This window comes from Scyliorhinus canicula, chromosome 9 (assembly GCF_902713615.1).
Source record: "Scyliorhinus canicula chromosome 9, sScyCan1.1, whole genome shotgun sequence".
Classification (NCBI taxonomy): domain Eukaryota; kingdom Metazoa; phylum Chordata; class Chondrichthyes; order Carcharhiniformes; family Scyliorhinidae; genus Scyliorhinus; species Scyliorhinus canicula.
Window position 1 is genome coordinate 72,128,509 of NC_052154.1, and position 27,595 is coordinate 72,156,103.

Genomic DNA, 27,595 nt, shown 5'->3' on the forward strand with positions numbered 1-27,595 from the left:
CCCAATTTCTCCAACACAAAATTTGTATATATATTTTTTACCGTTTTAATAAAAAGATATGGCCAATCCACCTTGAGTGGCTGCAGTTGCTCTCTCTGTCCCTGTTGCTCAGTTTGCTGCTGTGTCCAGAGCTGGTGGTTGCTGAATTGCCTGGATGAAGGAGAGAGAGAGGATGACATTTGCTGCTGCCTGGTTTATCTGAAACTCACTGGATGAGCTTCCAAGAGAGGGAAAGCAGTCTTTTCAGGTGAAGATTTGGCCTGGCCTGGCTTAGATAGAACTCCAGCCTGGAACTAGATTGAAACACAGCCTGCCTGCCTCCCTGCATTTCCAGAGCAGGGAGAGTAGGGGCCGGGACTGTTTGCTGCCTGTTCCATCTACAGGGCCCTTGGAGCTGGGACTGTTTGCAGTTTGCTGCCTGTTTCATCTACAGAGCCCTAGAGCCTGACGCCGCACAGCAAACAGGAGGTTTGGAAGGAGATGAAGAGGAAAAGGTTGGTGCAACTGGACTTTATCTGGTTTTCATCTGCCGATAACGTTGAGACGGGATAATATCCACGGACTGTTTTGCTGGGCCCTTGCTGGGCTGAAGACCCTGTCCCCCAGCCACCCACCCGCTGCTGAATCGAAGACCTTTTGGGGGACCAACCCGCAAGACTTTCCTCGGCACCAGCCTGTACTTTTGTGGCTTAACTTCCTGCTCCTCCCTCCCCTTTCCTCCCTTGTACTTGGGGCACACCGCGGTCAGTCCCCCTGTGCCCCAAGTACAAGGGAGGAAAGGGGAGGGAGGAGCAGGAAGTTAAGCCACTTCCTTAACTCCCCCTCCTGTGCCTCCCCCTGACCTCCCCTTCAGTTACTCTCTCCCTCCTCTTTCTCCTCTATCATCCACCACTGAACGGGATGGCAACACCGCCGCCTATGGCGGTGGTGGGGTCCTCTACAGCTACCTATGCGGGAGTGGTGGCCTCCACCCTCCCCACTGTTACTGTTACCGTTAGGTCACCGTTTCGCTTCATGACCCAAAAACGTAAGGTGAAGTGCTACGCCCACCCCACCATGTCAATCGAGGCCTTTGTCTGTGCTATGGCCGAGGTTGTTGGCCCTTTGGCCATAGCTGCAGCCTCAAAGGTGTATGGCGCAGCTAGCTGTCTTCTTTTTGAGAACCGAGCGGGCGGTCCACCTCGCCCTGTAAAAAGGGCTCATGGTGGGCGAGACCTACCTGGCGATGGACATGCTGGAGGCCACTGACGAGAGAGTTATCCTCTCTAATGTCCCGCCTTTTATTCCCACGGAGCCCCTCCTCACCCACCTCCTTCAATTGGGGGAGTTACGGTCAGGGGTGATACCGCTCGACCTCAAAGACCCCATCCTCAAGCATATGTTCTCCTTTCGGCGCCAGGTCTTTGTTTGTCTGGCCCGGGAGGAGGCCCTGGAAGGGACTTTTGAGCTCCCTTTTGGGGACAAAACCTACTGCATCTCCTGGTCCGTGGGTGGCATGCGGTGCCACACCTACAAGAAGGTGCGACATATGAGAAAAAAATTGCCCCACCTCTAACACTGCCACTGATGGTGCCGCCGCCCCCTCTACTTCCACTGGCGTGGAGGTGAGGGGACAGCCGCATGGCCGGAAGGCTGAGAGTAAGACCAACAGGGCGATTCGCCAGCATTCAGGTTTGGATCCTTCTGACCCTCTGACCCAGTGTCCCTGGCTACTGACTCGGGTGCAGCCGTTACGCCTCACCCCACCATCACCCAGCAACACCCTCAGCTCGGTGACATTTCGCCATCGGATGCCGGGCTCGGCGACACTTCTGTGCAGGCCCCTCTGGATGGCGGTAGTGAGGTGTGCAACCTCGAACTAGAGGGTGCTCTGTCCCAACCACAAATTCTGGAGAGAAGCGTTGAGGGACAAGGGGCGAAATTCTCTGACCCCTAGCAGGGTCGGAGAATCGCCTGGGGCCGCCTAAAATCCCGCCCCCGCCGTGGCAGAGATTCTCCGCCACCCGGGAAGTGGCGGTGGCGTAATCTCGCCACTCCGATCTGAGAGGCCCCTGCGGTGATTCTCCGGCCCAGATGGGCCGAAGACCCGCCGCTGGGAGGCCTCTCCCGCCACCGAGGTTTGAACCACCTCTGGAACGGCGGGTTCAGCGGCGCGAGCAGGCCCCCGGGGTCCTGGGGGGGCAGGGGGCAATCGAACCCCGGGGGGTGCCCCCACAGTGGCCTGGCCCGCGATCGGGGCCCCCCGCTCAGACTCCGGGCCAGTGCCCTGGCTGCACTATTTTCCTCCGCGGCCGCCACGGCGGAAGAGAACCCCACATCGCGCATGCGCCGGCAGCAATGTCACTGCCGGCGCATGCGCGGACCGGCGAAAGCTTTTCGGCCAGCCCCGCTGCCGGGGGCGCCGGTTTTTTGCGCCGGTCTTCTGGTGCCAACCGCTCCGGTGCGGGGCTGGCCCCCAAAGGTGGGAAGAATTCCCCACCTTTGGGGAGGCCCGACCCCTGAGTGGTTGGCGCCATTCCCCTACTCCGGGACCCTTCGTCACGCCGGGTAGGGGAGAATGCCGCCCAAGGAGTCAGCCTGAAGGGGCCTCCAGTGACAGAGGTCTCCCCGGTGTGTGATCCTCTCCCCCGCAAATGGCGTCAATCCAGGTTCTTTTCCATAGATGTCACACCCAATCCCCGAAAGAAGAGAGGCGGAGGATAGTGAGGAAGCTGCCACTGTTCCCCGAACAGGGTACTTCGGGGTCGGACAGGACCAGAGAGGGCCCGTTCCACCTAGTACAATTTAGCACCCCGGACTTGTTCAATTTCTCAAAGGATGGGGTCAGCGATAACCCCCTGTCTTAGGTTCTTAGCGGTTTATAGTTTGGAAGATCCTCTGTCACCAACACTGTCTTCGGACACCTCTGCCACCATCCCGGACCTGTTTCCGGAGTTATTTTCGGGGCCTTCCGGTGACCAGGCGACCGGGGTGGAGCAGGCATCTGCACCACCACCTCCCGCTGGCATGGGCCCCGGGAGGAGCCTGAGCAGATCCCGCCTGTCAATGATCCCAGTGGTGGGATCGAGGCAGCCCCTGGGTTGGTTGGTGGGCCCATGTCGCCCGCCGCATTCAGTGTGGTGGAGAATTCGGGCCCGGAGGGCGACTGTCTGAAGGCTGTCAGTCGCCCAGCGTCGGGAGCGCAGGGTGCACATGAGGCTCTCTGCAGTGGGGTGCTGGGCTCACTCGTGCCTGACACTGTCGCCCCTCACCCCCTCTGGGGGACTCCCAGAATCTGGCCCATCATAATTGAAGGTTCTTTTGTTTTTCTGCCTCCGTAGATAGTTCAGGCAGTGCCCTATTGGACCCCCTCCACCAACACCCCGACTGCCTCCCTCCCCACCACCCTCCTTTCCCCTCTCCCCCCCACCACCTCCTTCCTATCTCTTCTGTTGGTACAGAGGCGAGGGTATCCGGTCTCTCCAGTGCAAAGTTTAGTGTTTGTACCATTTGTTTTTTGTAGAAATGCGTCGTGAATAATCAGAGTATCCAACCCCCTCCCCGTACATTGGTACTGAGGGGAGGGTACCCTGTTTCTCCAACACAAAATGAGTGTTTGTACCGTTTGGCCTTGTATATATTTTTTACTGTTTTAATAAAAAGATATGGCCAATCCACCAACCCTGCACATCTTTAGGTTGTGGGGGCGAAACCCACGCAAATACGGGGAGAAATAGCAAACTCCACACAGACAGTGACCCAGAGTCAGCATCAACCCTGAGACTTCAGCGGCGTGAGGCAGCAATGCTAAGCAATATTATGTAATGAAACATTTAGTTCAATGTTGCCAAAACCTATTCAGCATAATTCTTGGGAAACAATCAGATAAGCACATACATAGTACATTCCCAGTAATCTGAAATTGCTTAATTTAAATTTGAATGTTGCTGAAAAATAGAGACATGTTGTTGAAGCTTTACATCTTTCATGATTCTGTACCAATAAGTTAAGATGAAAAGCTTCGATGGCAGGTCTCTTTTTTTCCAGCACAATTCAAGTTCTATATGTTTAAAAGGGCTACTGAGCCGTTTTAATGCAGGCGCTTAATTCAAATTAATTGGGAATAATAAACTGTCTCAAAGGTGACTGAATTATCACTAACAGACTACAATTTGGCAGCAAAACAGTGCAACTGCTCATTTCCCTAGTCTTATATTAAATGAGCCAGAGGACTAGTAATTTCATACCATACCATTCTCTACAGCCAGTGTTCTTCAAACACTGGGGTGCGACCCGCGGGCAGGTGTCGGGAGGGTCGCGGAGCCATCCTCTGCGGCACTCCCGATCGCGCAAATCCCCGCGCAGCAGCCGGCTTTTAATAACGCTGGCTGCAAGCGGCCTTTAAAATGACCGCGAACATGTAAAAAAAATTCAGCCTCATTGCTCATGCACGCACTATCATCGGCGCGCATGCACGCCGATGATCGGGCATGCATGCGGAGTGCGGCTGCTATTTTTTTAAAAATGGTCGCAGCTTTTTGTTTTACAAGTTGATGGGTTTTTTATTCATTTAATTTTTATTTTTTCCATTCATTTTATTTTTGTTACAAGTTCGGGGGGGTTTGTTTGATAAAGTTTTACAGGGAAAAAATGCAGAACTTCGGACAGATGGAGACTCCATACTTTCCAACACCGGAAGGCTTCACCTTCATCCATTGGAGGAGCGTGTACGAGGGCCAAAGGGACCCAAAACCATTTCCTCCATTTTTATCAGCAGCAAACAAGGCAAGAGAAAATGGTGGGTTGCTCAGGTCGGCCGGCGTGGGTCGCAAAGGTCGGCTGGGTTGGGTGCCGACGGTTGGCCGGTTAGTTAAAATGGGTCCCCCGGAAAAAAAGTTTGAAGAACACTGCTCTGCCGCTATGTTTGATCTTAAATCCCAATATCAACTGTCAAACTTAGGAGCATCTTCCAATGCAAAAACTATTCACAGCAGAAGCACGTTTTGGTACTCCTAACTATGCAAACAAATAACAATCTGTTACTATACACCCAGATGCACACTAATGGGGCACCAAGTACTTTTTTCTTCGTTTCCAACATCTTTGTTCCATGGAGGCTTGTTACTTAACTGTATACAGTGTACACATTTTTACACTGGCATTGAAGGTATTGAACAGAATAAGGAAAGCTGTCCAAATCATAGTCAATGCATTGTCAATGCCACTACTCTCTCCAAAGTAAATCCTATTTTTTTTAAATAGAGCATTTCAATTACAGTTCAAGTAGTAACTGTAATATTTAATGCTGCCGAACACATTAGGATGTTGCAATTAATCTTCCATTATCCGACTAACTTTTGAAGAGCAAATGCAAGCAGAGTGCTTTTCATGCTAGCAATTAAAATAATGATAGAAAAAGTTTGAAGGTGATTCATTGCTGACCATATGGTCAGCTCTTTTTTTTAAAAAATCAATTCATTTGTAAATTTAATCATTCTGATCTCAACACCGTGGTTGTGCACTGTAACCGACTTCAGGACTCCGGACTCATGGAATGGCCAGAATTAAGAAAAGAGAAAGAAAAATCAGCAATGATTCCATTCCTCTGGTGCGACCTGCTGAAAACGCATCCTGAAAAGATTAGGAGAGAGTTGGCAGCCACATTCTCCTGTTCAGAGAATTTTGGCAGTGGTTCACCTGCCGGTCTGCCATTAGGGCCACAGAGGCCCCAGGAAAGAGCAGAAACACCATTTGGGGTATAATGGGGAGCTATATCCTGACATAACTCAATGACCTTGAGGTACAGCAGGATAATGGAGAAACAGCATAAATCATGAAAAATAATTTGTTGTCTTTGATGCTATTGCTATCAAAATACTAATCCAGGTTGTAACAAGATACATGGACATGCATACTATGCATATGTTAGAATAATAAGTATGATAGATACATGAGTTTAAAACCTTTAGATGCACTGCAGAGATCTGAATTCTAATTATTGTGCAGTTTCTACTTTGCAGATTATTCAGGTGAGAGGACTTTGGAATCATTTCCGACACTTCATCAAGCCCCAGGAGGGCTTCAATCAATGCCTTAGAAACAGTGCACTTTAATAACTTATTTCAGTGCTAGCCGAAATTTCTATTTGTATGACTCAATGTTACTGTCAATAGAACAACCTTTTCCAAAAATCATGTCAGGAAGGAACATAAGCTGGGAGTTGGTTCATTACCAGCAATGCTTGATGCAAATCATGCTTTTTTTTTAAATTACATTTGTGTAAATTTCAGGAAATGGGAAAAACAATAGAATTGGAAGTTGAACACTATGATGAACATGAATTATCAAAACATAGGGGTTATCTCAACTGTACTAGCCTATACATTCTAATTTTAATCCACATTAAAGAGATTTTTAACATGGCAAGTAAAACCCATTACACAACGACACTGGAGATTTAAACATAATTATTGTAACCTGATTTTTCTTATTGAAAAGGTAGCAACTAAAAATTAACATTTGGTACTCCTCCTTTTGCAATCAAAACTCAATTTATTGTAAAGAGATGGTAACTTGTGACCAGCAATGAGATGTGACAAATATTTCCATATGAATGAAGCTGATTGACTCTTTATTAACTATCTAAAATAGTTACTTTTTAGGGAAATTGTAATGCTATGAAATGGCATAGTCTTTTAATGTCATACCTTAAAATGTGTTTCATTTCAGTAACACAAATGTCTACAAAACCTAGATGAAAGTCATGAACCACAAAAATTTTTAAAATCTAATTCTAAAATTAAAACTAGCAACAACAATTCCAGTATTCTACAAAAATCCAGATGGAAAGATCGAACGTGTAAAGATTTAATTTAAGAGAAGCAGTTGTCAGGCCCAAAGAAATGCAGGTTCTGCCGTCTGTGCGGTTATAAATTTACATTTGTCTCAAAGACCAGGGGGGTAGCGATCTCGATCAGCAAACGAGTGGCATTCGAGGCAGGGAGAATCGTGTCAGACAAGGGGGGTAGGTACATAATGGTGAGTGGGAAGCTGGCGAGGGTGCGAGTGGTACTTGTGAACATATGTGCTCCGAATTGGGACGACGTGGAATTTATGAGGCGGGTGTTAGGTAAGATCCCAGGCTTATATGAAATGAAAATTGCTTGTCACGAGTAGGCTTCAATGAAGTTACTGTGAAAAGCCCCTAGTCGCCACATTCCGGTGCCTGTTCGGGGAGGCTGTTACGGCTGTTATAGTCACATAACCTGATCATAGGAGGAGACTTTAACACAGTCATTGATCCGGACGTGGACCGGTCAAAATCCGGACAGGGAGGAGGCTGGCTGCGGCAAAGGAATTGAAGGGTTTTATGGAACAGATGGGGGGAGTAGACCCATGGAGGTTTGCACAGCCGAGGATGAAAGAGTTTTCCTTTCTTTCACATGTCCACTAGGTATACTCTCGCATCGACGTTTTTGTCCTGAGCAGGGGGCTAATACCAGAGGTGGTGGATACAGAGTATTCGGCAATTGCAGTGTCAGATCATGCCCCGCACTGGGTGGATCTATGAGTTAGTGTGGAGAGAGGGCAATGCCCGCAGTGGAGACTGGATGTGGGGTTGCTAGCGGACAAGGCGGTCTGTGGGTGGGTTAACAAATCCATCCAGAACTACCTGGAAACAAATGATACGGGGGAGGTCTCTGCAGCAACGGTCTGGGAATCTTTGAAGGCAGTGGTCAGAGGGGAATTAATCTCGATACGGCCCACAGAGAAAAGGCAGAACGGGCTGAGATGGATAGGTTAGTGGAGGAGATACTCCAGGTGGACAGGAGATACACGGAAGCCCCGGATGCGGGGCTACTGAGGGAGCGGCGGAAGTTACAGGTGGAGTTTGGGCTGTTTACCACAGGGGGGGGGGATCTATGAGTACGGGAAAAAGGCAAGCAGAATGTTGGCGCACCAGCTCAGGAAAAGAGAGGTGGCCAGAGAGATAGGTAAAGTAAAGAGTAAAGACAGTAATACTGTCCTGGACCCAGCGGGGATGAACAAGATGTTTAAGGACTTTTACAGTAAATTATATGAATCGGAACCCCCGGCTGGGGTCGAGGGGATGAGGCAATTTCTGGATCAGTTGAGGTTCCCGAGGGTGGAGGAGGACCTGGTGGAGGGGCTGGGAGCCCCAACTGAGATTGAGGAAATAATCAAGGGGCTGGAGGTCAAGCAGTCGGGCAAGGCCCCGGGGCCTGATGGCTACCCGGTGGAATTCTATAAGAAGTTTTCAGAGATACTGAGCCCACTGCTGGTGAGGACATTTAACGAAGCAAGAGAAAAGGGAATCCTCCCCTCAACAATGTTGCAGGCCTCGATTTCATTGATCTTGATACGGGAGAAGGATCCGGAGCAATGCAGGTCATACAGGCCGATTTCTCAGCTGAATGTTAATGCCAAACTGCTGGCTATGATACTGGCCACAAGCATAGAGGACTGTGTCCCAGGGGAAGACCAGACAGGCAGGCAACTCAAGGCCAATGTTGGAAGGCTTCTAAATATTATGATGCCCTCAGAAGGAGAGGAGGCGGAGGTGGTGGTAGTGTTGGATGCGGAGAAGGCTTTTGACCCGATGGAGTGGAATTACCAGTGGGAGGCGCTGGGAAGTTTTGGGTTTGGTGAGGGCTTTAATTGACTGGGTGCGGTTGCTCTATCAGGCACCAGTAGCGAGTGTGCTTATGAACCGGCTGAGGTTGGGGTATTTTCAACTACACCGAGGTACGAGGCAAGGGTGCCCCCTCTCCCCTTTACTGTTTGCTCTGACCATAGAGCCATTGATCATGGCTCTTAAGCCTCTAGGAACTGGAAAGGGCTGGTTCGGGGCGAGGTGGAGCACCCCAGGTCTCGCTCTACGCAGATGACCTGCTCTTGTACATTTCGGACCCGTGGCAGGGGATTGGGGAAGTAATGCGAATCTTGGGGGAATTTGGCAATTTTTCAGGGTATAAATTGAACATGGGGAAAAGAGATGTTTGCGATCCAGGCAAGAGGACAGGAGAAGAGATCGGGAGTGCTGCCGCTTAGGATGGTAGCGAAGAGCTTTCGATATCTGGCAATCCAGGTGGCCCGGAAATGGGAGGTATTACAGAAGTTAAACCTATCCCAGATGGTAGAACAAATGGAAGGGGACTTGCTCCCGCTATCACAGGCGGGGAGGGTACAGACCATGAAAATTACGGTCCTCCCCAGATTTTTGGTTGTCTTTCAGTGCTTCCCCATCTTCATCCCCAAGGCCTTTTTCAAGCGGGCTTTGTGTGGGCGAGTAAAACCCCGCGAGTGAAGGAAGTGTTGCTGGAGCGCAGTCGGTGGGAGGGTGGGTTGGCGCTGCTGAACTTCTGCAATTACTACTGGGCGCCTAATATAGCCATGATCAGGAAGTGGGTAGTGGGCGAGGGGTCAGCATGGGAGCGGATGGAGGCGGCGTCATGTAAAGACACCAGTCTGGTAATGGCATCTCTGCCGTTATCGCCGGCCCTATTCTCCACAAGTCCGGTGGTAGTGGCGGCTCTGATGATCTGGGGGCAATGGAGGAGATAAGAGAATGGAGGGAGCATTGATTTGGACCCCGATTTATAACAACCACAGGTTTGTACAGGGTAGGCTAGATGGCGGGTTTCGGAGTTGGCAGAGGGCAGGAATTAGAGGGCAGGAATGAGGGCAGCACGGTAGCATTGTGGATAGCACAATCGCTTCACAGCTCCAGGGTCCCAGGTTCGATTCCGGCTTGGGTCACTGTCTGTGCGGAGTCTGCACTTCCTCCCCGTGTGTGCATGGGTTTCCTCCGGGTGCTCCGCTTTTCTCCAACAGTCCAAAGATGTGCAGATTAGGTGGATTGGGCATGATAAATTGCCCTTAGTGTCCACAAATTGCCCTTAATGTTGGGTGGAGGTGTTAACCTTGGGTAGGGTGCTCTTTCCAGGAGCCGGTGCGGACTCGATGGGCCGAATGGCCTCCTTCTGCACTGTAAATTCTATGATTCTATGATTAGAAGGATGGGGGGTCTATTTATAGATGGGAGCTTTCCCAGCTCGAAAGCTTTAGAGGATAAATTTAAATTACCAGCAGGTTTATGCATTTGTAGGTGCGCGATTTCTTGAGAAAACAGGTGCCGGCCTTTCCGTTGCTGCCACCACGGGGGATACAGGATAGAGTAGTTTGCACCTGGGTGGGAGAGGGGAAGGTATTGGATATTTACCAGGGGCTTTTGGAGGTGGTGGAAACTCCGGTGGAGGAGCTTAAGGGCAGGTGGGAAGACGAGCTAGGAGGAGAGATAGAGGCAGGTGTATGGATGGATGCCCTAAGCAGGGTTAATACCTCCTCATCGTGCGCCAGGCTTAGCCTGATACAATTTAAGGTAGTCCACCAGGCACACATGACAATTTAAGGTAGTCCACCAGGCACACATGACAGCGGCTAGGATGAGCAGGTTTTTCGGGGTAGAGGATAGGTGTGCAAGGTGCGCAAGGTGCGCGGGAAGCTCAGCAACTCATGTCCACATGTTTTGGGCATGCCCGAAGCTTAGAGGGTTTTGGCAGGGTTTTGCTAAGGCAATGTCCACTATGCTAAAAACACGGGTGGTGTCGAGTCCGGAGGTAGCGATCTTTGGAGTGTCGGAAGATCGCGGAAGTTTGCGGATTGTTGTTGTACGGTTGAGGTGTGTGAAGATTGAGATGGGGGGGGAATGTTTATTTTACCATGTTGATGTCATCGTTTTTGTTACTGTTCTAAAAATTTTCAAATAACTTAATAAAATATTTTTTTTTTTTAATTTACATTCATCGCCAGTTGTTCAGGCACTGTTCCACAAAGTTCAGCACCGTCCTCGGGTACTGTACTACCATTTCAAACAATTAAAAACTATGAAGATTTCTTCCTGTACTCCTTCACAAATTTCATGCTCAAGATTATAACTTGTACAATTTTTTAGTTACATCATGATCATGTGTAACCATTATAGGTCTAACAACAGTAGTGATGGTGGGTTGCTTTTACAATAGGGTTTTACAAAGGCCATAAGAGGCAACAGTAAGCAGGTCAGTTCGCCCTGCACATACACTTGGCATTTTTGTACGTACATGCTTTTGGCGTGAAGTCACTTAGAGGTGAGCTTCTTTCACTTTCGAGCAAAGCAAGGAGACTGTGAACATGGATCGTTTTGTCACAAGAAAGAGATGGCCAGAGACACAAACATTCCGCCCGATATCTTTGAGGTATGGTTTTGTTAATTGTGCCAATGCAAATCAGGATACAAAGCCCATGTGTGTGTTATATTCAGGGAAGTACTGATGAATGAGAGTTTAAAACCCTCAAAACTGCAAAAGCATCTGAAGACTAAGCATGATTGATTTTTTTCAAAGGATACAGCAAGAACCAAAATCATCAACTGAAGTCCTTAGCAGAAATGTAACATTGAATGACAAAGTACAATTACCCTCTTATATGGCAGCTTACCATGTAGCTAAAGACAAAATACCCCAGTGGCAGAGATTAATTCTCCCTGTAGCATTAGATGTGGCTTGTACGATCCTAGATTAGAAGTCAGCTGAAAAACTGAAGTACACCCCACTTAGTTATAATGCAGTGGCTCACCAAATTTGTGATATTACTGAGAATTTAGAAGTACAGCTTATTTCTTGTTTAAAGTCAGCACAGGAGGTCTCAATGCAAGCGGATGAAAGTCCAGACGTTTAAGATTGTGCAATCTTGCTAGTTTACATTTGGCATGTTTGGCACAATAAAATTTGCTGAGGATTTTCTGTGTTCCTTGACATTACTAATCAGAACGACTGGCGCACAGATCTTTGAACCGTTGGAATAGTTACGTGGTTGGAAAGTGAGGGCTTGGCTGCATTAATTGCAGAGGAATCATAAGCGATGCGGCAGCCAACATCACTGGGAACAACAAGTGTTATAATAAGGATTAAGGAAGCAGCTGGTCAGGACATGTTTAGAATCAGTGATTTATTCACCATGAGGAAATGGCATCGAAAGGAATTCCACCCGATCTTGAAGTGGTGTTGAAAGGAATTGTGAAAGTAATGAATTTCATTAAATGCAGCGCACTCAATACCAGGTTTTTCGAGGCTATGTTCCAAAATGGGGGCCCGAGCGCACGCATTTATTGTTCCACACAGAGGTACATTGGCTGTCAAAAGAGGTTGGGTACTTGCAGACATCTTTTCAATTCTAAACAAACTGAACCTCAAATTGCAAAGAAAGGATAATGATTGCTTTTGGCACTGAAGAAATAAATGCTTTCCAAAAGTCATTGAAAGTTTGAATGGTGCAAGTGCAGAATCAAAACTACTACATGTTCCCCACACTGTTACAGCACATAGAATAAAACAGTGTTAGTAAGGGAACTGTCAATAAGCTGACAGGCCTTATTCAGTCGCATCTGGTTGGACAGATCAACAGTTTTTGTCGCTACTTTCCAGAGGAGAAGTTTCAGATTGCGAAAGAGGAGGTGGGTGAAAAATGCATTCCGAGACCCCAGAGTCAGTTATTAACTTACAGCTGACACCAAATCAGGAGACTTGAGCTGATGCACCTGACCTGTGATAGCACATTAAGGTTGTCAGCATTCTGGAGTAGCATCTCCCAAGAGATGCGGCGTAAAATTAGAATTTTGTTGCTATTACCCTTCACGATGACCTACATGTGCGAGGTTGGATTTTCCGCACTCACAAAGATGAAGATAGCACAAAGGAACTGGCTGAATAGTTTTTAAAAAACACTTTTCCAGTGAGATGCTTATTTGCTACAACAAAATATTGATGTCCACTGCATCATGACATGTTGTGTACAACAATTAATAGTTTCATACAATAAATAAAGTATCAGGGCCATCCAGGTTCAATAAACTTTATTCCACCTAAAACTGCTGTAACCTTGAACTAATTCAGACAATTAAAGCACACTTCAGCCCACAGAACAACCTTTTTTTTTTAAAATTTAGTTTGTGGACTAATACTGATGAAACAGTTGCTTCACAAAATTTTCTATCTTCCGACTGGTCATTTCCTGTAACCAAGGAGTATTTCCAAATTTAAATGTAAAGTCTGGGCCCACATAGGTTGAAAAGAGTATCAAGGAGGACAAAGTGAACCAGGAAGGAGTAATTGACAACTCCATTTTGAGGTTCAGAAACCAAATTTGGTCATTTCAACACAGGGAAGAGGAAGAGGAATGTGTAGGACAGTTGCAGCATTTGCAACCGAAAAACAAACAAACAAACAAAAAAGGGTCATTACAGTTGATTAGAGAATGCAAAAGGATGAGAGCACAAGAGGAGAAAGGTAAGTGCATGAAAAGAGAGAGAAAAAGGTGTTTTTTTTATTATTCTTTCCAATTAAGGGGCAATTTAGCATGGACAATCAACCTACCCAGGGGCAATTTATTGTGGACAATCCACCTACCCCTGGACAATCCACCTACCCTTCACATCTTTGGGTTGTGGGAGTGAGAACCACGCAGATATGGGGAGAATGTACAAAATCCACACAGACAGTGACCCGGGACCGGGATCAAATCCAGGTCCTCAGCACCATGAGAAAAATACTATAGATGAGAGAGTCTATGTCTAGACATCAAATAATAGCATCCCGGCTATGTCCGTGCTCAGTTTTCGAACCAATTATGGGTTTTATCAAGAGTTAGGTTCTTGGTAAGGAGAAGAATGCGTGAAAGAGGAAAGAGGAGCTTCATGAACACAGCTTTGGTAAAGGAGGCCGGCAAGTTTCCTTTGAAGATCACAGGGACAGCAAGTTCATGCACATCAATAGATGGTGTAAATGTGGAATCATCAAATCCTTGAGGTGGTAGCTGTTGGTTCAATTAACAAATACTGGGAAGATTTTTCAAAACAAAAGTTCTGTTAGTCTGCAGAGTGCCACATGGCTGAAGCCTCTATTTGGCCTAAGACACATTTTCAACTGTTTCCTCTGATCCAAACAGTGCTCAGACCATCATGTATCAGCTGGTAGCAATTTATTTTCACATCATATTAACTAATTTGGCAGTCACTCTAGGTAGTTTTCTTTTTCATTGAAATGGAGCCTCACTAGAGGCAAACTCTACTTTGCAACTCAAGTCACATTTGTAATTATTATCCTGAAAAAAAATGTCATTGCAGCTTTGTATTTTCCTGGCCTTCATCAGTGTCTTTAATAGTCCTGTCAGTATTCTTTCCAATAAATTACAGCTCTAAAACCCTCCAACCAAATTTAAAACAGGATCCGATAATAGACTCAAACTGTTCTTGTAAAAAAATATTTGGCACATTAACTATCCCATTATGATTGCAGGAATGTTACTTACTGTGATTACTTACTGTATTTCTCTCACTTATTAGATCTTTCTCCAAATAGAGAACACACTGAAAAGGTTTGAGAGCTAGAACAGGTAAACTTATCCCAATAACTGTGAGCGAAGCAACAATTTTGGTTTCCCTCATGCCACCTTAACAAGTCCCAAACACTTTGAACTAACCATCACGTTTGACAATGATCCTTATGAAGCTGATAGCTGGATTCCAAATACATTTCTACATTGCACCTGTGACTACAGTTCAAAAGTACTTTATTGGTGATAAAATGCAATAAGTAGTCATGAAAAGCACAAGACAAATGCAAGGCTTCCTTTCTTTTCAACTCCCTTGAAGCTACATAAACAATAGCAAATCAATTGATAACACACAGCCTTCATAACTCGGCATAAATTATATTTTTTTATCTGCCTTATTTGCATTACTACATTTATTTTCAGTGTTAAGCTATGCATTATTCTTTGATCAAGTGAGCAGGCCTCAGCCTGCTTCAAGGCCATCACACTTCGCAAATAGTCAAGACATGCACATCAGCAATTCGTTGATGCAGCATTTCAGTTTAGCCCCCATCGGAATGAAGTAGTAACTAAAGTCCACCTTCCACCAGGCCCAGCAAGACCATAGCTGACCTTGTGACAACACAACCGGTGCCCCACCATTCTATGTGCACCACTAGATCAGGTTCTACATTGACAGCATGCAGGTTTCAACCCAATGTTAAACCCAAGTTAGCCTGCTTGGCAGTAGGTGACCAAACTGCAAAACTGTCCAAGAGTTTTGCTGGTTAATATACAACTCAATTCAGACAATGTTGCTTTACATTCAATGGTAATAATTCAAAAACAAAATGCTGTCCTCATTTTTTCAAGATTATTTCCTGCTCAACACCACCAGTACTGCCAAAAAAAACAAAGTATTGTCTAGCAATTACTCCAGAAAGAGTGAGATCATTTCTGAATTTCCTTCCCACAGGGCAAAACTATGAAATATTGCACTGAACCAAAGACCTATGAAACATTATCTAAATCACTTTTCCAATATCAAAGCCAATTTTTTCTCCAGCTTAATGCTGGAATAAATAAAACCATTCTTTTTGGCTGCCTTCAACACCTTTGTGCGTCAGGTCTCAACTCAATCAACCTCCTACCACCTCAGTCTTAGGAGGTGCATGCTGCTCAACTCAGCACAGCTTCCTCCCCCACATGCCATTGTAATTTTGCTCAACTATCATTGAAACTAGAGTCTATCATCTCACAGTCCAATTTTACTAACATTCTCCTGGTCAGCACCCCATCTCAAATTGCACCTCATCTAATACTGAGTATACATCCTCATCACTGCCAAGTCCGCTAACATTACATCATGCTCTCCAAAGTTTTAATGACATCCTACCCTGCAAGAAGTTAGCAATTCTCTCACATCTTAGGGTGGTGCAATGGTTAGCACTGCTGCCTCACAGCACCAAGGACCCGGGTTCGATCCTGGCCCCGGGTCACTGTCCGTGTGGAGTTTGCACATTCTCCCTGTGACTATGTGGGCCTCACCCCCGCAACCCAAAAAAAGATGTGTAGGGTAGGTGGATTGGCCATGCTAAATTAGAATCTTAATTGGAAAAAAAAATAAGTGGGTAATTTATAAAAAAATTAATTCTCTTTCATCATTTTATCTCTAACTGAGTTTTGTCAACCTGTCTGGGGTCACCATCACCAACAGTCTGTCCTGGTCCACTCCCGTTGATGAAACAGTCAAGATGAAAGAAGACAGAGAGTGGTAGTTGATGGGAAATGTTCAGAATGGAGTTCAGTTACAAGTGGCGTACCACAAGGATCTGTTCTGGGGCCGTTGCTGTTTGTCATTTTTATAAATGACCTAGAGGAGGGCACAGAAGGTTGGGTGAGTAAATTTGCAGACGACACTAAAGTCGGTGGAGTTGTAGACAGTGCGGAAGGATGTTGCAGGTTACAGAGGGACATAGATAAGCTGCAGAGCTGGCAAATGCAGTTTAATGTGGAGAAGTGTGAGGTGATTCACTTTGGAAAGAATAACAGGAATGAGGAATATTTGGCGAATGGTAAAATTCTTGGTAGTGTGGATGAGCAGAGGGATCTCGGTGTCCATGTACATAGATCCCTGAAAGTTGCCACCCAGGTTGATAGGGTTGTGAAGAAGGCCTATGGTGTGTTGGCCTTTATTGGTAGAGGGATTGAGTTCCGGAGCCATGAGGTCATGTTGCAGCTGTACAAAACTCTGGTACGGCCGCATTTGGAGTATTGCGTACAGTTCTGGTCGCCTCATTACAGGAAGGACGTGGAAGCTTTGGAACGGGTGCAGAGGAGATTTACCAGGATGTTGCCTGGTATGGAGGGAAAATCTTATGAGGAAAGGCTGATGGACTTGAGGTTGTTTTCGTTAGAGAGAAGAAGGTTAAGAGGTGACTTAATAGAGGCATACAAAATGATCAGATGGTTAGATAGGGTGGACAGCGAGAGCCTTCTCCCGCGGATGGAGGTGGCTAGCACGAGGGGACATAGCCTTAAATTGAGGGGTAATAGATATAGGACAGAGGTCAGAGGTGGGTTTTTTACGCAAAGAGTGGTGAGGCCGTGGAATGCCCTACCTTCAACAGTAGTGAACTCACCAACATTGAGGGCATTTAAAAGTTTATTGGATAAGCATATGGATGATAAGGGCATAGTGTAGGTTAGATGGCCTTTAGTTTTTTTCCATGTCGGTGCAACATCGAGGGCCGAAGGGCCTGTACTGCGCTGTATCGTTCTATGTTCTATAGCCCAACAACGTCTACTTCCTACAGAAGCTAAAGAAATTCGGCATGTCTGCATCGACTCTCACAAACTTCTACAGATGTGCCATAGAGAGCATCCTATCCGGCTGCATTACTGCTTGGTATGGCAATTGCTCGGCCCAAGATCGCAAGAAACCGTAGAGTGCAGTGAACTCAGCCCAACGCATCACACAAGGTTGCCATCCTCCTTTTGATTCTGACTATACCTCCCGCTGCCTCAGGAAGGCAGACAGCCTCATACCCAGGCTTTGCCCTCTTCCAGACCCTTCCATCAGGCTGAAGATACAGAAGATACCCGCACATCCAGTCATAGGAACAAGTTCTGCCCCACAGTTGCGAGACTCCTCAAATGACTCTCCCTTGGACTGATCTGTCCCCTGTAAGAACACTATTCACGCCACCCTATGCTGCTCTTGTTTGGCCCTTGTTCCGCACTTAACCAATCATTATTTGCTGATGTACCATTTGTCAATGGACTCTGTTGATTATTCTTTTGTCTACTATGTACGTACGGTGTACATTCTCTTGGCCGCAGAAAAATACTTTTCACTGTACTTCGGAATATGTGACAATAAACATCAATCAATCAATAAATCTTAGTGAGCTCATCCATGCTTCTGTGTGTCCTCAAAACTTTGACTTACCCTTTACATAAAACACCAACACCTCTTCAGGCCACAAGGAGTACTACAAAGATACATTGAATTCCAATACTCAGCATTTGTCAAGAACATTTTGCCTTTAACTGACGTACATGCCAAAATATGGGCACAATAAAGCAGGATCACATTAGAGCATCATATGATATGCAAGCAACTTTTACATAACACAACATATTGCCCGAAAATCAAACAGAATTACCATTTTACTGGCAAGTGGAAGGTTTATTCTACAGCCTACTTGTTGGAACGTAACAATGGTGCCATTGAACATGGTGGATGGAAAATGGTCTTTCAGATGGGAAGTATTTTCAACATTAATCCAATCAATTCTTGGAGTTTTTGCAGCTTCTGGAATTTATACCATCATTTAGGAATGGCATTTGATGATTTTTATGCAGGCTTCAACATGCGAACAATGCCAGCTACTCATTCAAGACTTTGAACATTCACAAGTTTTGTTTTTACGAATGGTAAAAACGTAGGGGCAAAGAAGTGTAAGAATATTAATGGCTTGCTCCTAGAACTCCACTCAAAAAAATATGACTGATGGGATGAAGGACAGAAGTAGCTATTGTTACCAACTACCCATGTGCAATAATAATTCATGAAATTAAAAAACTGTAGCTTTAATAAACAATAAATCTTAAATTGGAATTGGATAGGGGAAGCTTAAAAATAGGGGGAAATCATTTTTTTTAACAGGAGTCAAAGTATAAGAGAATAAGTTATTGTAAACCAAGCAAACTGGTTCTCAAGTAACAATTAATTGTGTTACCAGAAACACCATAATTAAAAGTTAGCTTTGATAGTTCTGTCGATAATGGTGATAACCAGAGCACGAGTTATTAATGAAGTACTGCAATGTTACCCAATCTGAAGGTAGCACTGGTACAGCCATATTGGTTTCTTTCTGTTCTGAAATCTATCATTCTATAGTGCCAACAATAACATTTATTATGATACTAGGAATTGTTATCACTGCAATATTGTGATGTACTTACCGATACGAATATTGTAACCAATACTATTCATAAAAGCAAGAAGATGATAATTACACTTGCTGATTTATGTTAAAGCCATAAAATATTTATGGCCTTTATGACAACTGATAATAAACCATCAATAAGATATGATTGCTAGCACAAATCACGAATGCATTCACTGGCAAAAGAATGATCGCAATTGATGCCAAAAGATTTTTGGTAATCAAGGGACACAAGCAATTATGACTGAGTTGAAATAGCCATTTTCTATCCACACCTCAGGAACATTTCTATTAACTGATGCCAATTAGAAGGAGTTTAGATATTAACAACATTAGGGGACATTAACATGATTAATTGGGGCAGATTATTAATGCATGGGATTAATTCACTGATTGCACTAATTGATCTGAGGCAGGGTGTAATGGGGGGGATTGATTAGCAGTATTGGAGAGGAGATTGATTAGCAGTATTGGAGAGGAGATTGATTAGCAGTATTGGAGAGGAGATTGATTAGCAGTATTGGAGAGGAGATTGATTAGCAGTGTAGGGCAGGTTTCTGGTTTGGTGCTGGGTTAGTTTGTACTCACCGCTGTGTGTGTTGAACCAGCGTGGCGCCAGGTGAAGCGGCAGAGAGTCGGACAGTGATGCCGCCCTCGAGCCCAGGTAGAGCTGCAGTTCTCGGGCGCCCGGCCCGCCGCCTCCTCCGCCCGTCTCCTGGTAACCGTTACCCGCCGAATCAGGCCCACTGCCGCTGCCGGGACCTCCTGCATTTTCCCCGCTGCCGTGCTCGGCCCCATCGCCCGCCCTGCTGCCGCCGCCGCCGCCTCCTCCCCGGCCTCCTCCGTACAGCCCGAAAGAATGAGGCGGCTCCATGCCGGCCACGCTGCTGACCGAGCGAGTCCTGAGCCCCATGGCGGGGCCGCCACTGCTTCGGTAATGGCCGTAGTGAGCCGTGTGGACGGCGCTGTCATCGCTCGAGACGCCGGGGAAAGCGGTCCTGGAGCGGCCCGCCGTACTCTGCTTCCCTCCCATCTGGGCGGCCCACCGGCCGGCAGCAGAAATAACCCCCACCCCCGGCCGGGGGTGCAAGAGGAGCCGAGGCCGCCGCTTCCAATGGAGACGGGTTCCGGGACGATGCTGCTGCCCGCCACCCCCTGGGGGTGGGGGGGTTCTGTCACTGTCTCCCCCGGTGGGGTGGGGGGTGGGGGGGGGGGGGGGGGGGGTTCGGTCACTGTCTCCCTCTGGGGAGGGGGGGGTTCTGTCACTGTCTCCCTCTGGGGAGGGGGGGGGGGGTTCTGTCACTGTCTCCCTCTGTGGTGGGGGGGGGGGGTCTGTCACTGTCTCCCTCTGTGGTGGGGGGGTCTGTCACTGTCTCCCTCTGTGGTGGTGGGGGGGGGGGGTCTGTCACTGTCTCCCTCTGTGGTGGGGGGGTCTGTTACTGTCTCCCTCTGTGGTGGGGGGGGGGGGGTCTGTCACTGTCTCCCTCTGTGGGGGGGGGGGGGGTCCTGTCACGGTCTCCCGGGGGGGAGGGGGGGGTTCTGTCACGGTCTCCCTCTGGGGGGTGGGGGGTTCTGTCACTGTTTCCCTCAGGGGGTGAGAGAGGGGGGGGGGCTCTGTCACTGTCTCCCTCGGGAGGGGGGCGGTTCTGTCACTGTCTCCCTCAGGGGGGTGGAGGAGGAGGGTTCTGTCTCGCTGTCTCCCTCAGGGGGTGGGGTGGTCTGTCACTGTCTCTCTCGGGGGGTTGGGAGGGTTCTGTCACACGGTCTCAGGGGGTGGGGGAGGGTTCTGTCACGGTCTCAGGGGGTGAGGGAGGGTTCTGTCATACTGTCTCTGTGGGTGGTGGGGGGGGGGGGGGGGGGGGGTCTCTCTCTTCCTTTCACTCGAGCGCTCCCGTTTCGGACATTCGCCCTCGGTGTGAGGAGGGGGGACAGGGAGCGGATCTGTTGTCTAACCCAGGCGGGCTCTGCCTCCCATGGTGCCGGCCATCCCTCGACTTCTCTCTATTTTCCCCCCTCACACTCTCCTTCTGTCTATCCCCGCTCTCTGTCCTCTCTCACTCCCTCTTTGCTCCCGTTAGCCAGGTGCGCATGAGCAGCAGCTGCAAACAAAGCCAGAGCCACTCACTTCGCTGTCTGTCACTCTTCTCTTTATTTTCAATTAAAAGCAGGATGTGTCATGCAGGAAGCAACATTTTTTTTCTCTCAGTAGTTGTTTTTTTTTCTCGCAATTTCCCCGCCCTTTTTCTATTGTTCACAACTCGGTTTTCAGGTATTTCCCAAGACCCGTTGCAGAATATGTGAAACCAATTTTTAGTTTGGGTGCCAGACTCCTCTCTCTCTCTCTCTCACACACACACACACACAAATCGCTAACTATGACTTCCCTCCTGAAAATGTCAAGGTTAGACAACAATGGGTTCAGTTCTGTCTCACGGACCCGCGCCCTTTGTACACATTGCTCTTTGCCCGACCAAAGTTCTGTTCTGTCCAAAGTTAAAACTGATCAGGACACGATTATTTCCAGAATAGTTTATTTTGTGACAATCGATCACATAAAGCACTTTGTCTTGTATGTTTCATATTCTGTGGCACGTATACTGCGTGTTCGCTTCTTGTTGAGATTGGAACGAATTGGGTTTCCAGGAGGTGTCTGAGATATGGTGAGCAATGCTGATGGACGGCCGTATTACTGGCAATGCAGCAAATGAGGACGTAGAATGCAGACTGTTCTGAATATTCACGATGCCCAGAGCCCAATCATTCTCAATCCATGATGTGGTGATGCTGGGGTTGGGACTGGGGTGAGCACAGTAAGAAGTCTTACAACACCAGGTTAAAGTCCAACATGTTTGTTTCAAACACTAGCTTTCGGAGCACTGCTCCTTCCTCGGGTGAATGAAGAGGTATACCTCTTCATAACTCTTCATTCACCTGAGGAAGGAGCAGTGCTCTGAAAGCTAGTGTTTGAAACAAACATTAACCTGGACTTTAACCTGGTGTTGTAAGACTTCTTGCTATTCTCAATCCAGCTCTGGCTAGCACAACTGATTTTCATGTATTCCCCTCCACACCAACCCCACCGGCTGTCTACATCGAGCCTCCTTTACTCCAGCAAGCCATCCTTCACAATCTTGGAAGGTTAAGATTTGCCTAACAGAAGTATTGTATCCAGATGAACCGAATTCGTGGTGAGACTGTTCAGTTTTAAACCCGTGGGAGCATCAATGTATGCCTCAGGCAGGGAGTAAAGGGACATTATTCCCAGTTCATCCCAAAGAAAATAAATCCTTCCCAGGCAGAACCCTAGCAAATGGAATAATTGATGATTATATTGGATTGTACAAAACACATTTCTGTTAAAATACTGGATCCACCACTGTGAATCAATCAAAGGTGTCATCTCAGACACACTTTTGCCTAGTTGACTGCAGTAATTACAACATACCCCTAAAGAGAGGAAGTCATCTAATTATGGGGCACCCTCAATTATGGAAAATAAGTCTGAAGTAACTTACCATGAGACACAATTGGAGAAATTCTTGCCTACTTGTGAGAATCTACATGCTAATTTTTCTTTCACTGGCGAAGCTAATTAGAAACTAATATCATCCAGTGCAAAGCAACCATTTCTGTTTTCATCTAATAAGCAGCTAAATAAAGAACATAGGAGAAATTAAGCACAACACGCACAGTTACTTCACAGTTCCAGGATCCCAGGTTCGATTGTAGCTTGGGTCACTGTGTGGAGTTTGCATGTTCTCCCCGTGTCTTCTTTTTAAAAATATTTTTATTTTCCTTTTTCACATTTTCTTCCAAATTTACACCCACCAACAATAACAAATAATCAGTAATGAATGTCAATCCCCATATGAATAACAACGATCCCATCCTCCCACCAAACCCCAAACATTAGCCTGCATGTTAACATGAACAAATTACAAAAAGGAATCAGGGATTACCCATAGTCACCATTAACACACACAGTCCCCCTCCTCCCAACCACCCCCCCCCCCCCAACTAATGTTTGATGTTATCCAGTTCTTGAAAGTGCACAATGAATAATGCCCATGAATTGTAGAACCCTCCATCCTTTTCCTCAGTTCAAACTTCACCTTCTCGGCTTAACCTTCTCAAGAGTCAAGAATTCCAACAGGTCCCCCCACAACGCCAGGGCACAGGGTGGAGAGGCTGCTCCCCATCGCATCAGGATCCGCCTTCGGTCGATCAACGAGGCGAAGGCTACAATATCCACCTCCACACCCGTTTCCAACCTGGGTCCAGTTTCACGTGCACCACTTTACCACTTTAGAGATTACTCTAAAAATCCCCGAGGCCTAGTTTCGGGAGCCATTCAGAGGAGGAGGAGCAGTCTCTGGGTGAGTATAAAAACTCACTTTAACCCGGGGATCGAGGCCTAGTTTCGGGAGCCGTTCAGAGGAGGAGGAGCAGTCTCTGGGTGAGTATAAAAACTCACTTTAACCCGGGGATCGAGGCCTAGTTTCGGGAGCCGTTCAGAGGAGGAGGAGCAGTCTCTGGGTGAGTATAAAAACTCACTTTAACCCGGGGATCGAGGTACAGTTTCGGGAGCCGTTCAGAGGAGGAGGAGCAGTCTCTGGGTGAGTATAAAAACTCACTTTAACCCGGGGATCGAGGCCTAGTTTCGGGAGCCATTCAGAGGAGGAGGAGCAATCTCTGGGTGAGTATAAAAACTCACTTAAACCCGGGGATCGAGGCCTAGTTTCGGGAGCCGTTCAGAGGAGGAGGAGCAGTCTCTGGGTGAGTATACAGACCTAACGGTAACTTCCTGTTTTCCACTTTTTTTTCAAAAGTCACGTCAGAGGGAAGCTGTGATCTGATTGGTTGATAACCAATCTGCCCCAAATTTAAAACTCGTAAACTTAAATTAAACAAATTAATTAATTAGAGATGGCTGGTCAGGTGATGTGCTTAAGCTGCTTGATGTGGGAGCTGGCAGATCCCATTGCGAGCTGCAGCGACCACATCTGCAGTAAGTGTTGGCTGCTCGAAGAACTCCGGCTCAGAGTTGATGAGCTGGAGTCTGAGCTTCACACACTGAGGCACATCCGGGAGGGGGAGGCTTACCTGGACACTTTGTTTCAGGAGGCAGTCACACCTGCCAGAGTAAATAGTTTAAATCCTGCCAGTGGCCAGGGACAGCAGGGTGTGACTGCAAGTCAGGCAGGTAAAGGGAACCAGCAGTCAGGAACTCAGGAGCCTCAGCCCTTGACCCTGTCCAACAGGTACGAGGCACTTGCTCCTTGTGTGGATGGCGAACAGGGCTACAGGAAGGATGAGTCAGCTGACCAAGGCACCATGGTTCAGCAGGCCATTCAAGGGGAGGAAGTAAATAGGCAAGTTGTAGTTGTAGGGGATTCTATTATCAGAGGGATAGATAGTATCCTTTGTGAGCAGGATAGAGGGTCCCGCATGGTATGTTGCCTGCCCGGTGCTAGGGTGCGGGACATCTCTGACCGGCTTGAAAGGATATTGGAGAGGGAGGGGGAGGATCCAGTTGTTGTGGTCCATGTCGGTACCAACAACTTAGGCAAGTCTAGGAAAGAGGACCTGTTTAGAGATTATAAAGAGTTAGGATTCAAATTAAAAAACAGGTCCTCAAGGGTCATAATCTCCGGATTACTGCCCGAGCCACGTACAAATTGGCATAGGGAGGCAAGAATAAGGGAAGTTAACACGTGGCTGAAAGAGTGGTGTGGGAAAGAGGTGTTCCTTTTCATGGGACACTGGCATCAGTTTTGGGACAGGGGGGACCTATACCGTTGGGATGGTCTCCACCTGAACCGAGCTGGGACCAGTGTTCTGGCGAAAAGAGTAAATAGGGTGGTCAATAGGACTTTAAACTAGAGATTGGGGGGGAAGGGAAAGTCAGGGAACCAAGAGGTGAAGGAATCAGTGGGAAGCGTAGCTGCTTAGGATTACAAAAAATCACGAAAAGACAGAGCTCAGGAGAGGTTACGATAGTCCCCATCTCACAAAATATGACACAGTGTATGGAAAGGCTCAATAAACCAAGGTCCACCACACTAAGAAAACAAAAAGGGACAGTCAATAGGGAATTAAAGGTGCTATATTTAAATGCCCGCAGTGTACGGAACAAGGTAGATGAGCTTGTGGCCCAGATTGTGACTGGCAGGTATGATGTGGTAGGCATCACAGAGACGTGGTTGCAGGGGGTTCAGGACTGGCAGTTAAACATCCAGGGATTTACAACCTATCGAAAAGACAGAGAGGTAGGTAGAGGGGGCGGGGTTGCCTTGTTAATTAGAAATGAAAATAAATCAATAGCACTAAACGACATAGGGTCAGACGATGTGGAGTCTGTGTGGGTAGAGTTGAGGAACCACAAAGGCAAAAAAACCATAATGGGAGTTATGTACAGGCCTCCTGACAGTGGTCAGGACCAGGGGCACAAAATGCACCACGAAATAGAAAGGGCATGTCAGAAAGGCAAGGTCACAGTGATCATGGGGGACTTCAATATGCAGGTGGACTGGGTAAATAATGTTGCCAGTGGACCCAAAGAAAGGGAATTCATTGAATGTTTACAGGATGGCTTTTTGGAACAGCTTGTGATGGAGCCCACGAGGGAACAGGCTATTCTGGACTTAGTGTTATGTAATGAGCCAGAATTGATAAAAGATCTTAAAGTAAGGGAACACTTAGGAAGCAGTGATCATAATATGGTAGAATTCAGTCTGCAATTTGAAAGAAAGAAGGTAGAATCAGATGTAAAGGTTTTACAGTTAAATAAAGGTAATTACAGGCGCATGAGGGAGGAACTGACGAAAATCGACTGGAAGCAGAGCCTAGTGGGAAAGACAGTAGAACAGCAATGGCAGGAGTTTCTGGGAGTAATTGAGGACACAGTGCAGAGGTTCATCCCAAAGAAAAGAAAGGTTATCAGAGGGAGGATTAGGCAGCCATGGCTGACAAAGGAAGTCAGGGAATGCATCAAGGCAAAAGAGAGAGCCTATAATGTAGCAAAGAGTAGTGGGAAGTCAGAAGATTGGGAAGGCTACAAAAACAAACAGAGGATAACAAAGAGAGAAATAAGGAAGGAGAGGATCAAATATGAAGGTAGGCTAGCCAGTAACATTAGGAATGATAGTAAAAGTTTCTTTAAATACATTAAAAACAAACGGGAGGCAAAAGTAGACATTGGGCCGCTCCAAAATGACGCTGGTAATCTAGTGATGGGAGACAAGGAAATAGCTGAGGAACTTAATAAGTACTTTGCGTCAGTCTTCACAGTAGAAGACATGAGTAATATCCCAACAATTCAGGAAAGTCAGGGGGCAGAGTTGAATATGGTTGCCATCACAAAGGAGAAGGTGCTAGAGAAACTAAAAGGTCTGAAAATTGATAAATCTCCGGGCCCAGATGGGCTACATCCTAGAGTTCTAAAGGAGATAGCTGAAGAAATAGTGGAGGCGTTAGTTATGATCTTTCAAAAGTCACTGGAATCAGGGAAAGTCCCAGAGGATTGGAAAATCGCTGTTGTAACCCCCCTGTTCAAGAAGGGAACAAGAAAAAAGATGGAAAATTATAGGCCAATTAGCCTAACCTCGGTTGTTGGCAAAATTCTAGAATCCATCGTTAAGGATGAGATTTCTAAATTCTTGGAAGTGCAGGGTCGGATTAGGACAAGTCAGCATGGATTTAGTAAGGGGAGGTCGTGCCTGACAAACCTGTTAGAGTTCTTTGAAGAGATAACAAATAGGTTAGACCAAGGAGAGCCAATGGATGTTATCTATCTTGACTTCCAAAAGGCCTTTGACAAGGTGCCTCACGGGAGACTGCTGAGTAAAATAAGGGCCCATGGTATTCGAGGCAAGGTACTAACATGGATTGGCGATTGGCTGTCAGACAGAAGGCAGAGAGTTGGGATAAAAGGTTCTTTTTCGGAATGGCAACCGGTGACAAGTGGTGTCCCGCAGGGTTCAGTGTTGGGGCCACAGCTGTTCTCTTTATATATTAACGATCTAGATGACGGGACTGGGGGCATTCTGGCCAAGTTTGCCGATGATACAAAGATAGGTGGAGGGGCAGGTAGTATTGAGGAGGTGGGGAGGCTGCAGAAAGATTTAGACAGTTTAGGAGAATGGTCCAAGAAGTGGCTGATGAAATTCAACGTGGGCAAGTGCGAGGTCTTGCACTTTGGAAAAAAGAATAGAGGCATGGACTATTTTCTAAACGGTGACAAAATTCATAATGCTAAAGTGCAAAGGGACTTGGGAGTCCTAGTCCAGGATTCTCTAAAGGTAAACTTGCAAGTTGAGTCCGTAATTAAGAAAGCAAATGTAATGTTGTCATTTATCTCAAGAGGCTTGGAATATAAAAGCAGGGATGTACTTCTGAGGCTTTATAAAGCACTAGCTAGGCCCCATTTAGAATACTGTGAGCAATTTTGGGCCCCACACCTCAGGAAGGACATACTGGCACTGGAGCGGGTCCAGCGGAGATTCACACGGATGATCCCAGGAATGGTAGGCCTAACATACGATGAACGTCTGAGGATCGTGGGATTATATTCATTGGAGTTTAGGAGGTTGAGGGGAGATCTAATAGAAATGTACAAGATAATGAATGGCTTGGAAAGGATGGACGTAGGGAAGTTGTTTCCATTAGCAGGGGAGACTAGGACGCGGGGGCACAGCCTTAGAATAAAAGGGAGTCACTTTAGAACAGAGATGAGGAGAAATTTCTTCAGCCAGAGAGTGGTAGGTCTGTGGAATTCATTGCCACAGAGGGCG

The 27,595-nt window shown here is 46.8% G+C and overlaps 1 protein-coding gene across 1 annotated transcript in view; it reads right to left on the reverse strand.

Moving 5' to 3' along the window:
* znrf1 (zinc and ring finger 1) overlaps positions 1 to 19,984 on the reverse strand; it is a 333,603-nt gene extending 313,619 nt beyond the window's left edge. The window contains exon 1 of the mRNA XM_038806903.1: positions 19,392 to 19,984. Coding sequence (XP_038662831.1) covers positions 19,392 to 19,836 — 445 coding nt within the window. The 5' untranslated portion in view covers positions 19,837 to 19,984. The remainder of the gene's footprint in view (positions 1 to 19,391) is intronic.
* Between the last annotated feature and the right edge of the window lie 7,611 nt (positions 19,985 to 27,595).